Source organism: Schistocerca gregaria, chromosome 9 (assembly GCF_023897955.1).
Source record: "Schistocerca gregaria isolate iqSchGreg1 chromosome 9, iqSchGreg1.2, whole genome shotgun sequence".
Taxonomy (NCBI): Eukaryota; Metazoa; Arthropoda; class Insecta; order Orthoptera; family Acrididae; genus Schistocerca; species Schistocerca gregaria.
This window is the reverse complement of record NC_064928.1, coordinates 71313438-71330808: the sequence shown is the minus strand read 5'-3', so window position 1 is coordinate 71330808 and position 17371 is coordinate 71313438. Positions and strand designations below refer to the sequence as shown.

At 40.8% G+C, this 17371-nt stretch overlaps 1 protein-coding gene across 1 annotated transcript in view; it reads right to left on the bottom strand.

The window, feature by feature from the left end:
* Positions 1 to 7403: 7403 nt before the first annotated feature.
* Positions 7404 to 17371, bottom strand: part of LOC126292130 (arylalkylamine N-acetyltransferase 1-like) — a 110122-nt gene continuing 100154 nt past the window's right edge. The window contains exon 5 of the mRNA XM_049985963.1: positions 7404 to 8686. Within this exon, the coding sequence (XP_049841920.1) occupies positions 8485 to 8686 (202 nt within the window). The 3' untranslated portion in view covers positions 7404 to 8484. The remainder of the gene's footprint in view (positions 8687 to 17371) is intronic.

Here is a 17371-nt window from a genome sequence, read left to right as displayed (position 1 = left end):
GTGTTGTGGTGTTTTCAAAATATTTTTAACAGCCGCTCTCCGAACAGGCTCTTGGTAAATCTCTGATTCACATTTTCTTGTGTGACGAAAACTTATTTTGTTGCGTTATATTTCATACAAATATGTTGCGCCAGCACCAAACTTACCTGCTTGTCAACAAAGGTTCTGAGCCTGACAACTATGAATGCAAGTAACTTAAGGTGACCATTCACAGTAGAGATGATTCAGTATTGATATTATTACTTTTTAATTATGTATTCTGTTTCTACGTTGGTGTTGTAATGTGTCCAGACTTCCAAACAATCAGACTGACGAAGAGTACATCATCAGCATTTCAATATAAATTTCAAAATGTTTGCCTTTTGATTGGGGTACATTACACCAGCCTCTAGATACACAATGCGGTATCCCACGCGTGTTACAGGACATAGCACGAAATACTGATTCTTGGCGTGAAAAATGCATACTACCACCACCATAGAGCCATGAGTCAGGAGAGAGACTGGAGTATATCTACATGATACAGTCCTGGTCACCACAACAAATTGTGTAGTATTATGTTAATAAATAGTTGTGTTTCGGAAACCACATATTTCGTGGATAGATTACATTTCTCTGAGTCCAGCATCTACTTCTGCTAAATGTACTCTCTTCACTTTAGATAGGTTATTCCTAGGTATTTTGTGGTAAGTACTTTTTCTGTCAACACTGTAGTGGGAAGGTGCTGGATTCATTCTCCTTTATATGCTACATTCAGTATCAACTCCAAGTCCGTAATTCACTGCAGTCTCCCAGCACTACTACATTCTTCCTATAGATGCTGCAACCAACTGTGGTGTGTGTTATGATAAGAAATGTGCGCCCTTTACCTAAAAGAATTTACATAGCATTTGCACTATCCAAATCTTTCTTTTGTTTATACAAGTAGTTCAGTTCTTTCACGTTCTCTAACTGATCCATTCTGGGCTGACAGTTTTCAAAATGATAGCTTCACCCACGCCCTCCACATCACTTCGGACAAATGACACAGATCTGAACGTTTTACCGCTAGCGCTCTATGAGGAATAAAATGTTCTGTTATTAACTCTGCAGAAGACCCTCCATGTCGACAAATAGTGGTACTCTCTGTCAATTGTACGTTTTAGCGCTAAAATCATTTTTCCTTAAAGGTTACCAGTTTCATAGAAGAAAGTGTTAAGATGATGATGTAATCATATGAATAATTGATCTGTCTAGGTATTATCTATCTCTATATAGACTGTAGATGCGTGATGTGTCACTTTAACAGATAAGACGGTCCCATTCATTGGGTCAATACATAATTATATGAAATTTTTTCTAACTCGGCCATAGGATCTCTAATGCGGCATAAACTATAGAGAATATCCGAAACACGTGTCTGAAGTATCATGTGCTTGTAGTAAACACCTTCGAAACCATCTTTTTTTTGCAAGTATGTCATCAAATGACCACTCTTCTTTATCAAATACAGACATTCTATATTCCTATTTTGTGCCAAGATTTTTCACATATTTTCCGTATTTCCATATTTTTCCCACACTTTCCATCTTTGTGGAATTCACAGCATACAAAAAGCAGTTATTTACAAAGTATTACCACATGGTGATGGAGTTTGACGTAGGATGAGGAAGAGTGGCTATATTTGAAAGCTGTGTGTGTGTGTGTGTGTGTGTGTGTGTGTGTGTGTGTGTGTGTGTGATGAAACCAAAGAATGTAGTAAATTGGTGTTTCTACAAGTGCAATATGTGTTTAATCCTGTGATAGACATTCTTGGGAAACCTAATAATGTTTGAACATTTGAACCATTTGAACAGGAGGATCAGCTAGAGTCTGTGATCTAGGAAATTGAAAATTTGAGGTAAAAGCTTATGGGACCAATCTGCTGAGGTCATCGGTCCATAAGCTTACACACTACTTAATCTAACTTTAACTTACGTTAAGGACAACACACACACATCAATGCTCAAGAGAGAACTCAAACCTCCAACGGTGGGATCCGCATGAACCGAAATGGGTGGCCTCAGACCGCGTCAAGCACAGTTTCTTGTGGTCAATTCTGACAGTCAAACAGTAAATAAGAAAGAGCTAATATTACAGTTAGTAGTTACCAACTTGGTACAACCGTGAAATAATTTTAAAAAATGTACTGACTATAGATATGTAAAGTATTGCATGGTATAACTTCATTTTTTTTTTCTTGCATGATGAACATAGTGAGGATTTGTTTGGAGAACTAGTGATGAACACTTACAACAAGTTTTAGAGTAGAGTTTCATGTACATGAATGATGACAGATCATTGTGTTCAGTAGTGTGAACAGTCTATGTTTATTGAATTGGTAATTACAGATTACTGGAGAAAAGTAAATTTTACGCAAAATAAAATTTCTTATCACAAGGAAGTATGGTTAAGCTTGTGCAAAGAAAGGCTGCACTATTTGGGGTGGGGAGCCAATAGCTCTTTTGTTGTTATATCATAATGGCACATGGTACACTCTCAAGTGAATGCAATTTTATTTCTCATTTCAAACCCTGCTAGTCTCGTCTTCTTTCCTATCTGTAGATAAAGGTAATTGTGGTAGTCAGCTTGTAAAACCATTTGAATGATTTTCTAGAGAGACAGTAAGTAAATGTGAAATAAGTTATATAGACTTCTGGGAAAAGAATATAGTGATACAATGAAGGCTTTCGCAACCGGGTGTTTCAGCTGCTGAGATTTCTTCCCGGTTGTATGGTTGGCAAGACTCAGCACAACTAGGAGCACCTCCAAAGATGTCCAATGTAGCCTTGGACGAAATGTCGAGGATTGAACAGTTACATGGACCACGGCCATACAACCCGGAAGAATTCTGAGCAGCTAAAAGAACATAGTATCTAGAAATATGTATATGTAAATGGGGTAAAGCTTAATGTAATGCTAACCTGTAGAGAGATAAGACATGTTTAGTAAAGAAGGGTTTGGTGATGGTGAGTAGTTTTTATTGTTTAGTGACTTCTGATTTTCTTATGTTAATATCATTAAAATATGGTTATGCTGCAATATTTCTCTTGTCACATCATTTGTTAATTTTGTGTGACAGTACAAGATATAAAATATCTTGATTTGTTATGGATATTTATCTTTGGAATTTGTGCTAAACTTTTGATGCTGTTCCAAAAAGGAGTCCGTGTACCACATATACAGTACCATATCTATTCAATATGCTAGTTGATTGTCACAATGCTAAGGATGCTGGAATGTTTTGTTTCGGAAGAAATGAGGTAAGAGTTTCGGTGTATTTATAAATGCAAAAAGATGAGGTACGTGTGATGAAGTGGAGTAATAGATGAAGTATGTATTATGATGTGTGGAAGAGTAATCGAGAATACATGTTGTGAAGTATAAGGAATGATTATTGCTAATTTCTGTGGGGAGCCGGAGGAGCCTATGCTGCCCATGTTAAAATCACTAAGTTTGAGGAACATTTATGAATAAACTACCAAATACAAAAATTTGAATTTTTTTACATATAGTTTAGTATTGCAGTTATGACAGAGGGATTTTGGAGTATCTTTTCTAGTTTCCTTCCAATTATTTTGTTTATTAATGACCCAAATTTTTTTACAAAGAATTGCTTTATAATTAAATTGAAATGAAACTACTGAACATATTGCCAAATGGCTGTGTTACAATGTAAGTTTGACCACTAGGAGCGCTGTATACAAATTTCATCTCTCTAGCTTGAGTGGGTTTTGAGAAAATGTTCCTTATATTCGAAAAATTCTAATTTACGGGAAATGGGTATCAAAGTTTCTCAATACATTCCTGCACCATAGGATGGATTATCGGGGTCTTCTTCTTCATCCTCCAAAAGCTTCCTCTTCTGTCTTCTTTTTTGGCCTGTTGTTCCATCATACTTCATATGCCTTTCTCTTCTTTCTGCTCCTCTTATCCTTTTTCTGTCAATATTTCTCAGTGCTCGTACAGTGTTCACCCCAGCTGTAAATCCTAATGCCTTCAGAACTTCACACTTCACACTGTTCCCTTGGTTGTAGGTTGCTATTGCATCATAAATACCAAAGTGCAGTGTTTTTATGCTTACAAGCACCCTTTTAGGAATCACTTTACGCTCTCTTTAGGATTCTGCGTCTTTCTGTGTAGACATTTGTGTAACAATTCTGGCTGTGCTAAGTCATGAAAAATTGGTTTTATTGCTTTTATCACAGCTGCTGGCAAACCATGTTTGTGAGCATAGTCCCTGGAGGCGATGGCAAACACTCTAGATCGTCCATTTTCACCAAAGACACTGGCATGTGAATTGTAGAAAGTCACTTGATATTTGCAACATGGACAGATTATCTTCATCTCACAAGCTAAACAAAAGTGCTTTGTTATCTCTTGTCCCACTTCTACACTTGAACACATTTTGCACAGAACACTTTCTTTCACCACAGAAGATAATAATCCAATATTCAGTACTTCGTTAATATCATCGCTGTCACTAACATTTTCACGAAATCTGTCACTTCCACCAGTCAGCTTCTTGCTAGAAGATGCCACAGGGTTATGGTCGACCATGTGTTGCTTAGCAGAAGAACGCTCTGTTTCAGTAATTTATTGTAGTATCGCAACTTTGTATTAGTGTTAATTTTCTTTTCCCTACGTTCTTCATCTTCTTATAAACACGGTTACTAAAACGTGGCATCGTAACAACAACGCTTTACACAAGAAGTATAATACTACCAACAACAGGCGCAACACTGAACTAATTCGAAACGGTAAACAGCAAAGAGACGATGTTCCGCGCTCTTAGCGCTTCATTTGTCACAGAAAACAATGTAGCCAACCCTTGTACACTCGCTGTATGCGTAACATACGGCGCTGTATGCCTAACAGGCCGAGAAAATCCCAAGCAGTTTGCCAGGACGTCACGAGAGGGTGTTAGATGCATTCAGCGGCCACCCATTTCCTCTGCAGGCGTGGGGGAAAATGATAATAACTCCACTTCTAGGGCGAGTAGAACAATAATTCAGTTTACATTAAAGAGGAATGTTCCAATTAATTTTCGGTAGCAAAAAAAATCGTAATTTTTTGGATTTTACCACCTCCGGCTCCCCTTCTGTGTGGTAGGATATTAAAAATCATAAAGAGCACAACGTATGTTGAAGCTGAGAGAGAGGAATTCTTCGTGAGTGACAATAGAAATCTAAATATGCGCTTGGGAATGTTCATTTCAGGTACAAAGAGTGGGATAAATGATTGATTGTTCTGGTGGATGCGATGGAGACAGTGGTATGGAAATAAAATGGGCGTGCGGCATTATGGGCCGGGAATCCCCCATTCGGGGAAGTTCGGCAGCCGAGGGCAAGTACTTACTGCATTCGACGCCACATGGGGCGACTTCCGCGTCGGAGATGGGGATGAAATGATGATGGGGACAACACAACACTCAGTCCATGAGCGGAGAAAATCTCCTGCCCCAGTCGGGAATCGAACCAGGGCCCCTTAGCTTGGCATTCCGCCGCGCTGAACACTCGGGGGCGGACGGAGATACTGGTAAAATGGTGATGTATGAGATTGTAGCTTTCCTGCTTTGGTCCAAATCTAAAAGTAAATTAATGACAAGAAAATAAGATTCAAGAAGTAATTAAGCTTATTTCCACACTACTGTCATACAATATAAGGATTTCCAGTTTAGGGTTTCTGTAAAGTTATGACTAGATGATACTAGCTGCCTGTAGTAAAACTTTAAACTTTGTGTTCTGCCTTACGGCAGGTCTTGTGATGGGGGAAACCTCGTCATAGAGGTCCACCGCATGAGCACCTAGGGAAGTGACTGCAGCCGTGGTTTCACGCTGCCTCCCACTGACGATAATGAAATGATAATGAGGGCAACACAACACCCAGTCCCTGAGCTGAGAAAAATCTCCGACCCAGGCGGGAATCGAACCCGGGCACCTTGGAGTGACAGACCACCGCGCTGACCACTCAGCTATTGGGGGCGGACTGTTAGCAGTAACGTATTATTAGTTTAACTGTAACAATTAGCTCGTGACTTGCAACTGACTGACTTTGTGTGCAAATATGATGTTTCATCTGATGGTGTGTACATAGTAGTTACCAAAGGCATTGTAATCACCTTTTCCTTTTTCATAAAGTTGTGTCGTACGTGTTGTAGTTTGGTGTTGTAGACTAGAATCTCTTTGTTAGTAGATGCACTGAACAGAGGGGTAGATTGTTCTTTTGTCTTGTTATTTTGTGGTTATTTAGCAACTGAGATCATCGTAACAGTAAACTAGCCTACAGGTAAACAATGTTCATATTATTCTACACTTCTATTGTATAACTGTAGTTCAAAATTCAGCTGTCACTGTATAAGATACTTTTCATTACACGTTGATACTATGTTCCTATTTATGTAATATCTACAAAAGTCAAAGATGTTATGAGTAAATTTGTTTGATGAAGCACCATCTTCTAGCGCCCTTCTCTGTACGGGTATATTTATACCATTAATCTTTTATTGAAGTTTTGAATGTAAATGTACTTAACATATTTTCTAATATTTGTTCACTTATGTTACATGCATTATTGTCACGGCAGAGTGAGAAGGTGACATACCAGATGTGCAGTACAGAATAGAAATTTGTCTGACAGGCTCCTGATGTGTGTGAGGACAGAAAAAGAGTATGACATGATTTTATAGAGATTTTATTTTGGAAGAAGGTAACATTTACCGAGTTTTATTTGCTGCAAGCGCTAATTGTGAAGTGTTATAATGATAAGGTTAGATCGTTTCTAACAAAAACTACATGCTGGTGTCCATAGTGGATAATAAATTGTATTTTCAGTAGCGTAAATACGTTGCTCCCTGCAACGTTACTCAAAGCATTTCATTAACAAAGGCAAAAAGTGAAGCTTATCTAATTTAAAGATTGCGTAAAAAACGAAATTTTACGGTGTGTGAAAATGCTAAGGAAAAATTATATTTTTTAGTCATTTATGTGTCATTAAAACGATTAAATCTAATTACAAAATAGTTTTCTATTCATTTACAAATATTTCATAAAACTCATCCTCACCGCTGGATAAAAAAAGTGTGTGTAAGGAAACTCGCATTTGCACACCTTGCTCTCCTGGATGGATTTGCTGTCCTGCGATTTATGAAATATCTTTATTCAGTTCATTATTTTTCCAGTCCGCACAGACCAAAGCCAAGTTACCTGTTATGAGGTAAGAATCTATTGTAGGGACTAAACGTACGTTTGCTGAAAGAATTAAGATCAGTTTTCATTGGAAAAATTTTATCTAAATTCAATTATGTGTTCCTATAACATGACACATGTTCGTAACACAACTGTTTGGCGTTGTGCCCGATTGTTTAATGACAAAACCATTCTGAGTATTATTGGTAACAATTCTTTATTTTTGATTTCTTATACAGACTGTCGGATTCGTTTCAGATTAATTACAATCACACACTTAAAAGTAATTTTCATAAACATGTTCGTATTGGAAGGTTGGGTAACTACGGTTCTAGATCAAATACTGTAATTGGAAGTTAAAAGTACTTGGTTTCACATTGCTAGCAAGAGATTTTGGTACACACAAAGTTTCCAAACTATGAAGTAAAAGCGTATTAGTTTTACAATTTTAGTGCGTTTCAGGGTGGTTGGTTCAGCTGTCATTTTCGGGCGTTGATGAACCCCCTGTTGAGCAACTTCCCACAAGTGAGAGGGGGCCATTAGGAGGCTGATGACCTTAGAAGTTCAGTCTCCTTAACACCATTATCAGCAGCGGAGTATAGATGTTGGTGTATATGTCGCTGTAGATATAGAACAGAACAAGTTTTGTTCCGAGCAAGACACACAGAGCAACTGGTCGACAATTTGCACTGCTGTGCAAATATTTAATATACAACACAGATACAAATCAATCGGTTTGCAGTTACTCTATAACGGCACCGGAGTACACGAGTTCCTTATAGAAAAATACTGAACAGATGTGTCTGAACAGCTAATGATATTTTGTCACTGAAGTTGTGCCTCTCCCTGCGTACAGAGAATCAGCGAATGTAGGGAAATACATGTTACAAAATGGTTCAAATGGCTCTGAGCACTATGGGACTTAACTTCTAAGGTCGTCAGTCCCCTAGAACTTAGAACTATTTAAACCTAACTAACCTAAGGACATCACACAACACCCAGTCATCACGAGGCAGAGAAAATCCCTGACCCCGCCGGGAATCGAACCCCAGAACACATGTTACAGCATGTTAAAACTTTAAACCATACATTGTCAGCCACAAGACAATGTTGACAGTAAATGCCTCTTTCACTAAATGTCTCTTTCACTACGTTTTTTTCAGGCACTATAAATAACGTGACAGCACGTCTCTGGGTCAATTTGCAGTTCGTCAGTTTCTCATCCATTTCTGTTACTATCATGCTGGCACTGCGATTACTCGCACCGTACAGAACCTGGTCAGATGACTCTCTGGATGTATGTGCGGTACTCGTCCCCAGCTTGTTCAGACGGCGTGAAGACGACCTTCCCGTCCGGTCTGTAAGAGTCGTACTTGAGGGAGAAAACCTTCTCGAAGCCCAGCCTCTCCACCGCCCTGGCGGAGAAGACGCTGGAGCAGTCGATTCGCACCAGCGGGATTCCTCTGTCCTTGGCCAGCTTCCTGGAAAAAGGCAACAGCTGTTGATGAGCTTGCCATAAAAGACTACACTACTGGCCATTAACATTGCTACACCACGAAGATCATGTGCTGGAGACGTGAAATTTAACCGCCAGGGAGAAGACGCTGTGATATGCAAATCATTAGCTTTTCAGAGCTTTCGCACACGGTTGGCGCCGGTGGCGACACGGCGACACCTACAACGTGCTGACACGAGGAAAGTTTCCAACCGATTTCTCATACAAAAACAGCAGTCGACCGGCGTTGCGTGTGTAACGTTGTTGTGAATCCTCGTGTAAGGAGAAGAAATGTGTACCAGCATGTTTGATAAAGGTCGTATTGTAGCCTATTGTGGTTGCGGTTTATCGTATAGCGACATTGCTGCTCGCGTTAGTCGATATCCAATGACTGTTAGCAGAATATGGACTCGGTGAGTTCAGGAGGGTAATACGGAACGCCGTGCTGGATCTCAACGACCTCGTATCACTAGCAGTCGAGATGACAGGGATCTTATCCGCATGGCTGTGACGGATCGTGCAGCCACGTCTCGATCCCTGAGTCAACATGTAAGTAGGCTGTTTAGGTTTTTTTTATTGGTAACGCCGCCGCCACGTAGCGCTCTGTATGAAAATCACTGGCTGTGCCGTGTGCAGTCTGTGGCTGGTTGGAATTGTTGTAATACTCGCCATTGTAGTGTTGGGCAGCGGCAGCTGGATGCTAACAGCGCGTAGCGTTGCGCAGTTGGAGGCGAGCCGCCAGCAGTGGTGGATGTGAGGAGAGAAATGGCGGAGTTTTGTAATTTGTAAGACTGGATGTCATGAACTACCATATATATTTTGACTATTAAGGTAAATGCACTGTTTGTTCTCTATTAAAATCTTTCATTTGCTAACTATGCCTGTCAGTAGTTAGTGCCTTCAGTAGTTTGAATCTTTTATTTAGTTGGTAGTAGTGGTGCTCGCTGTGTTGCAGTAGCTTGAGTAACGAAGATTTTTGTGAGGTAAATGATTTGTGAAACGTATAGGTTAAGGTTAGTCAGGGCCATTCTTTCGTAGGGATTTTTGGAAGTCAGATTGCGTTGCGCTAAAAACTATTGTGTGTCAGTTTAAGCACAGTCGTGTATAATTTTTCTAAGGGGACGTTTCAAACAGATGGGGACGTTTACGAGACAACAACCGTCTGCACGAACAGTTTGACGACGTTTGCAGCAGCATGGACTATCAGCTCAGAGACCATGGCTGCGGTTACCCTTGACACTGCATCACGGACAGGAGCGCCTGCGATGGTGTACTCAACGACGAACCTGGGAGCACGAATGGCAAAACGTCATTTTTTCGGATAGCTCAAATGGTTCAAATGGCTCTGAGCACTATGGGACTCAACTGCTGTGGTCATTAGTCCCCTAGAACTTAGAACTACTTAAACCTAACTAACCTAAGGACATCACACACATCCATGCCCGAGGCAGGATTCGAACCTGCGACCGTACCAGTCGCACGGTTCCGGACTGCCCTCCTAGAACCGCGAGACCACCGCGGCCGGCTTTTTCGGATGAATCCAGGTTCTGTTTACAGCATCGTGATGGTCGCATCCGTGTTTTGCGACATCGCGGTGAACGGACATTGTAAGCGTATATTCGTCATCGCTATACTGGCGTATCACGCGGCGTGATAGTATGGCGTGCCACTGGTTACACGTCTCGGTCACCTCTTGTTCGCATTCGCGACACTTTGAACAGTGGACGTTACATTTCACATGTGTTACGACTCGTGGCTCTACCCTTCATTTCAACAGGATAATGCATGACCGCATGTTGCAGGTCCTGTACGGGCCTTTCTGGATACAGAAAATGTTCGACTGCTGCCCTGGCCAGCACATTCTCCAGATCTCTCACCAACTGAAAGCGTCTGGTCAATGGTGGCCGAGCAATACTCTTGATGAACTGTGGTATCGTGTTGAAGCTGCGTGGGCAACTGTACCTGTACACGCCTCCCAAGCTCTGACTCAATGCCCAGGCGTATCAAGGCCGTTAGTATAATATATTTGTGCAATGAATACCCGTTTATCATCTGCATTTCTTCTTTTTGTAGCAATTTTAATGGCCAGTAGTGTACATTCTCGCATTCAGGCGCCTTTTTTCTGCAGAAATGATACAGAAAATATGAAAAAAAGGTTTTCAAACTACAGAAAATGATCATAAGGATAATAATCAAAAACATTAAACGAACAAATACTTCAAACAAGAGTTTGAGACAATGTGGATTTTGCACCAATGAGCCAAGCGATAATGCCTACCTGCTTAATCTACATCGGAACATCTACACTGAAGCGCCAAAAAAGCCGGTATGGACATGGTTATTGAAATTTGGAGATACGTAAACGGGCAGAATACGGTGGTGCGTACAGAAACGCCTATAAAAGAGTCTGGCGCAGTTGTTAGATCGATCGCTGCTGCTACACTGGCGGCTTATCAAGATTTAAGTGGGTTTGAACGTGGTGTTACCGGCGGAGCACGAGCGATGGGTCACGGCTTCTCCGAGGTAGCGATGAAGGGATTTTTCTGTTCGACCATTTCACGAGTGTACTGTGAATATCAGTAACCGGCAAAACATCGAATCTCCGACATCGCTGAGATCTGAAAAAGATCCTGCAAGGATGGGGCCAACAGTGACTGAAGAGAATCGTTCAACGTGACATTAGTTCAATCCTTCGGCAAATTTCTGCAGATTTCTAAGCTGGGCCATCAACAAGTATTGCCGAGCGAACCATTCAACAAAACATCATCGATATGGGCTTTCGGAGCCGAAGATCCACTCATGTACACTTGATGACTGCACAACACATAGCCTTACGCCTCACCTGGGCCCGTCAGTATCCACATTGGACTGTTGACGATTGAAAACATGTTGCCTGGTGGAGGCTCTGTAATGGTGTAGAGCGTGTGCAGTTGGATTGATATGGGACCACTGAATCTAGATACGACGCTGACAGGTGACACGTACGTAAGCACACTGTCTGATCACGTGCATACACTGATGTCCACTGTGCATTTCGACAGACTTGTGCAATTCCAACAGGATAATGCGACACCCCATACGTCGAGAATAGCTACAGAGTGGCTCCAGGCACACTTCTGAGTGAAAACATTTCCGCTGGCAACCAGACTCCTCAGACTTGAACATTTTTGAGCATATCTGGTATGCCTAGCAACGTGCTGTTCAGAAGAGATCTCCACACCCTCGTATTCTTATGGATTTATGGACAGCCATGCAGAATTCATGGTGTCAGTTCCCTGCAGCACTTCATCAGACATTAGTCGAGTGCATGCGACGTTGTGTTGCGGCACTTCTACGTACTCTCGGGGCTCTGCATCTACATCACTACTCAGCAATTCATAATTAAGTGCATGGCAGAGGGTTTATCGAACCATCGTCAAGCTATTTCTTTACCATTTCACTCTCACATGATGCATAGGAACAAAAAAGACTGAAATCTTTCGGTTTTTGCTCCGATTTTATTATGATGATCGTTTCTCCCTATGAAGGTGTGGTTTCGTCCGGGGATCGCGATGCCAGACCAAAGTCGCCAACACGAATCGACACTACAACATTAGCGAGGACTCGATGCAGTCTACAACGAGTGATGGAAGACAGTCGGAAGACCAACCCTCCCTCTCAGTATAGCAGCGCCCCCACACTTAGGTCAATATAGTGTAGAACATGCAGTTTGTGACCTCAGCTGAAGGAGCCAATATTACAGTGTAGGACAAACGAATTGTTAAAGTTACTGATGACATTGTACTGCCGTAAATGTTGCGTGTTGTACTTCAAGAGAACAGTTTGTTAATTAGTGCATAAAGTGAAGCTTTATAGTCAGTGACAGTTATAAATTGCCCAGTTCTCCTGTGGCAAAGAAATGTGTCAAAGTTAAGTAATCTTTTTATCACTTATATAATCAAGTGAACTAATATTTCATGTGTTGTAGTTCCTATGTGCCACCTCACTGAGAAATGTAAAACCCGCAGTTATGGCTAGACAAAAGTAGTTTCGTATGGTCGCTACAGCAGGTGGGCGCCAAGAAAATATTTTCACACTCTGAGGACGAAGTTAGTGACTAAAATTTCAAGAGAAGATCCTGCCACCAAAAAATCCTTTGTTTCAGTAATTGCCACCCAGGTCCGTGTATGAGATTCGTGACACTGTCTCCCCTATCTCATAGCGAGCTGACCTCTGACCTCCTTTAAGGGGGGTAGGACGTCAAAGGGGCCGAATTGGAGAGGCACACAGGACATTTTATTTTCTACTGTTTATACTTCATTATCATCATCATCATCATCATCATTTAAGACTGATTATGCCTTTCAGCGTTCAGTCTGGAGCATAGCCCCCTTATAAAATTTTTCCACGATCCCCCCTATTCAGTGCTAACATTGATGCCTCTTCTGATGTTAAACCTATTACATCAAAATCATTCTTAACCGAATCCAGGTACCTTCTCCTTGGTCTGCCCCGACTCCTCCTATCCTCTACTGCTTAACCCATGAGTCTCTTATGTAACCTTGCTTCTCCCATGCGTGTAACATGACTCCACCATCTACGCCTGTTCGCCCTGACTGCTACATCTATAGAGTTCATTGCCAGTTTTTCTTTGATTTCCTCATTGTGTACACCCTCCAGCCATTGTTCCCATCTACTAGTACCTGCAATCATCCTAGCTACTTTCATATCCGTAACCTCAACCTTATTGATAGGTAACCTGAATCCACCCAGCTTTCGCTCCCATACAACAAAGTTGGTCGAAAGATTGAACGGTGCACAGATAACTTAGTCTTGATACTGACTTTCTTCTTGCAGAAGAGAGTAGATCGTAGCTGAGCGCTCACTGCATTAGCTTTGCTACACCTCGCTTCCAGTTCTTTCACTATGTTGCCATCCTGTGAGAATATGCATCCTAAGTACTTGAAACCGTCCACCTGTTCTAACTTTGTTCCTCCTATTTGGCACTCAATCCGTTTATATTTATTTCCCACTGACATTACTTTCGTTTTGGAGGTGCTAATCTTCATACCATAGTCCTTACATTTCTGATCTAGCTCTGAAATATTACTTTGCAAACGTTCAATCGAATCTGCCATCACAACTAAGTCATCCGCATATGCAAGACTGCTTATTTTGTGTTCACATATCTTACTCTCATCCACCCAGTGTATTGTTTTTAACATATGATCCATAAATAATATGAACAACAGTGGAGACAGGTTGCGCCTTGTCTTACCCCTGAAACTACTCTGAACCATGAACTCAATTCACCTTCAACTCTAACTGCTGCCTGACTATCCATGTAAAGACCTTCAATTGCTTGCAAAAGTTTGCCTTCTATTCCATAATCTCGTAGAACAGACAATAACTTCCTCCTAGGAACCCGGTTATATGCCTTTTCTAGATCTATAAAGCATAGATACAATTCCCTGTTCCACTCGTAACACTTCTCCATTATTTGCCGTAAGCTAAAGATCTGGTCCAGACAACCTCTAAGAGGCCTAAACCCAAATTGATTTTCATCCAATTGGTCCCCAACTAATACTCGCACTTTTCTTTCAACAATACCTAAGAAGATTTTACCCACAACGCTGATTAAGGAGATACCTCTGTAGTTGTTACAATCTTTCCTGTTTCCATGTTTAAAGATTGGTGTGATTACTGCTTTTGTCCAGTCTGATGGAACCTGTCCCGACTCCCAGGTCATTTCAGTTATCCTGTGTAGCCATTTAAGGCCTGACATTCCACTGTATTTGATGAGTTCCGACTTAATTTCATCCACCCCAGCTGCTTTATTGCACTGCAATCTATTGACCATTTTCTCCACTTCCTCAAATGTGATCCTATTTTCATCATCATTCCTATCCCATTCTACCTCGAAATCTGCAACATTACTGATCGTATTTTCACCTACATTGAGCAACTCTTCAAAATATTCCCTCCAACTGCCCAAGGCATCTACAGGATTCACCAGTAGTTTTCCTGCCCTATCCAAAATACTTGTCATTTCCTTCTTACCTCCCTTTCGAAGACTGCTAATTACATTCCAGAATGGTTTTCCAGCAGCTTGACCCATAGTCTCCAACCTGTTTCCAAAGTCTTCCGAAGATTTCTTCTTGGATGCTGCAATTATCTGTTTGGCTTTGTTTCTTTCTTCAAGATAACTTTCTCTGACTACCTGAGTTCTAGTATGTAGCCATTTTCTTTTTCCTTTTACAGGCTGCCTTGACTGTGTCATTCCACCAAGCTGTCTGCTTCATCCTACTTTTGCACACTACTGTTCCAAGACATTCTTTAGCCACTTCTAGTACTGTGCCCTGTACCTTGTCTATTCCTTTTCCAATGACTGTAATTGACAACATTCAACTAACTGGTACCTTTCTGAGATCGCTGTTATGTACTTGTGTCCCTATTTCCTTATCCTGAAGTTTCTCCACTCTTATCCTCCTACATATTGACCTGACCTCCTGCACTTTCGGCCTCACAATCCCAATTTTACTGAAGATTAAATAATGATCAGTGTCATCAAAGAATCCCCTGAATACACGTGTGTCCCTCACAGCCTTCCTGAATTCCTGATCTGTTATTATATAGTCAATGACAGATCTGGTTTCCCTGCCTTCCCAAGTATACCGGTGGATGTTCTTTAAAAAAGGAGTTTGTGATTACTAAGCCCATACTGGCACAGAAATCCAAGAGTTGTTTCCCGTTCCTGTTGGCCTCCATATCCTCTCCAAATTTACCCATAACCTTTTTATACCCTTCTGTTCGATTTCCAATCCTGGCGTTAAAATCACCCATGAGCAAAACACTGTCCTTGTCCTTTACTCTAACAACTACATCACTGAGTGCCTCATAAAAACTATCCATCTTATCTTGATCTGTCCCTTCACAATGCTAATATATTGACACAATCCTAATTTTTTGCTAGACACTGTCAAATCTATCCACATCAGTCGTTCATTTACATACCTTATTGCAACTATGCTGGGTTCCATTTCTTTCCTGATGCAAAGCCCTACACCCCATTGTGCTATTCCTGATTTGACTCCTGACAGGTAGACCTTGTATTCTCCCACTTCCTCTTCTTTCTCACCCCTTACCCGAATGTCACTAACAGCTGAAACGTCCAGCCCCATCTTACTTGCAGTCTCTGCCAGCTCTACCTTCTTCCCAGAGTAACCCCCATTGATATTAATAGCCCCCCATCTCATTACCATTTGTTTGCCAAGTCGTATCTTAGGAGTCCCTGGTTTGTCAATTAGAGGTGGGACTCCTTCACCTCCAAAGGTCCGAGGCATTTTGCTCTGATTGTTGCCAGCATCATATTTAAAGTACCAGGGAAGCAGGTTGCTAGCCTTACTTGCCCTGAGTTCCATTGGGTATTACCCCTAACGGTTGAGGGACTAACCGGTGGATTTGGTAGTCTTTGCTGTATGAGCACAAAGGTGACCACGACTCAGAATATATATACTTTTAGAAAAAAAAATCATAAAACTTTGTCAGCATGACCAGAAGCATTCAGGATTCACAGTCATAGCAGAGGAAGTTCAAAAACATAAGAAAATAATTTTTTTTGGATATTAAATTTCATCATTTTTTCACTTACTGTTGGCTACATTTGTTGCTATAGGTACATTTTTCTTCACAAGTAAGAGAGATTCTTTGACGAATTTTGCACAGCATACAAACCATACATACAGGTGTATGAACAGGTGTATGAAACTCTAGACTTTTCCAAATATATTAAAAACTGTGGTAAAAATTGAGATAATCAACTACAAAATTTGATTTTTTTCTAAACATAAAGTTTAAAACGTAACAGCTCATTCATTTTTTCATAAATTAAATAGATTCTAGAGTTTCAGACACCTGTAAGTTTGTATGCTGTGCAAAATTCATCGAACAGTGTACCTATAGTAACAAATGCAGCCAATAGTAAGTGAAAAAATGATGAAATTTCACATGTAAAAAATTATTTTGTTATGTTTTTGAACTTCTGCTGCTACGGGTGTGAATCATGAATCCTTCCTGGTCATGCTGACAAAGTTTTATGAATGTGCTTGTAAAAGTATAGACAGTGGAAATTAAAATGTCCTGTGGAGCCTCTCCTGCTCAGAGCCGGCCCGTTTGACGTCCTGCTCCCTTAAAGCTTTCGGTGTACCCCGTCAACCCCATCTGACGCGGATTCCAAACCGGACGGCAATGTTCCAGAAGACGGCAGACAAGCGAAGTATAAGCAGTCTCTTTAGTAGACCTGTTGCATTTTCTAACTTTTCTGCCAATCAATCGTCATTGGTTTCCTTTCCTCACAACATTATCTACGTGATCCAATTTATGTTACTCTTAATAGTAATCTTCAAATATTTAGATGAATTTACAGCCTTTTTAGGTTTGTGTGATATATCGTGTATTCGAAATTTAGCGGGATCGCTTTAGTATTCATATGGACAACTTCACACAATTTTTATTATTTTATTCAGTTGCCACTTTTTGTACCATACAGATATTTTGCCAATTTTCCAGTTTGTTTTTATCATCTGATGGTTTGCAAGATGGTTAATGACAGCATCATATACAGACAAACTAAGAGGGCTGCTTAGATTGTCTCTTAAATAGTTTATGTACCGGATGATCAAAAAGTCAGTAT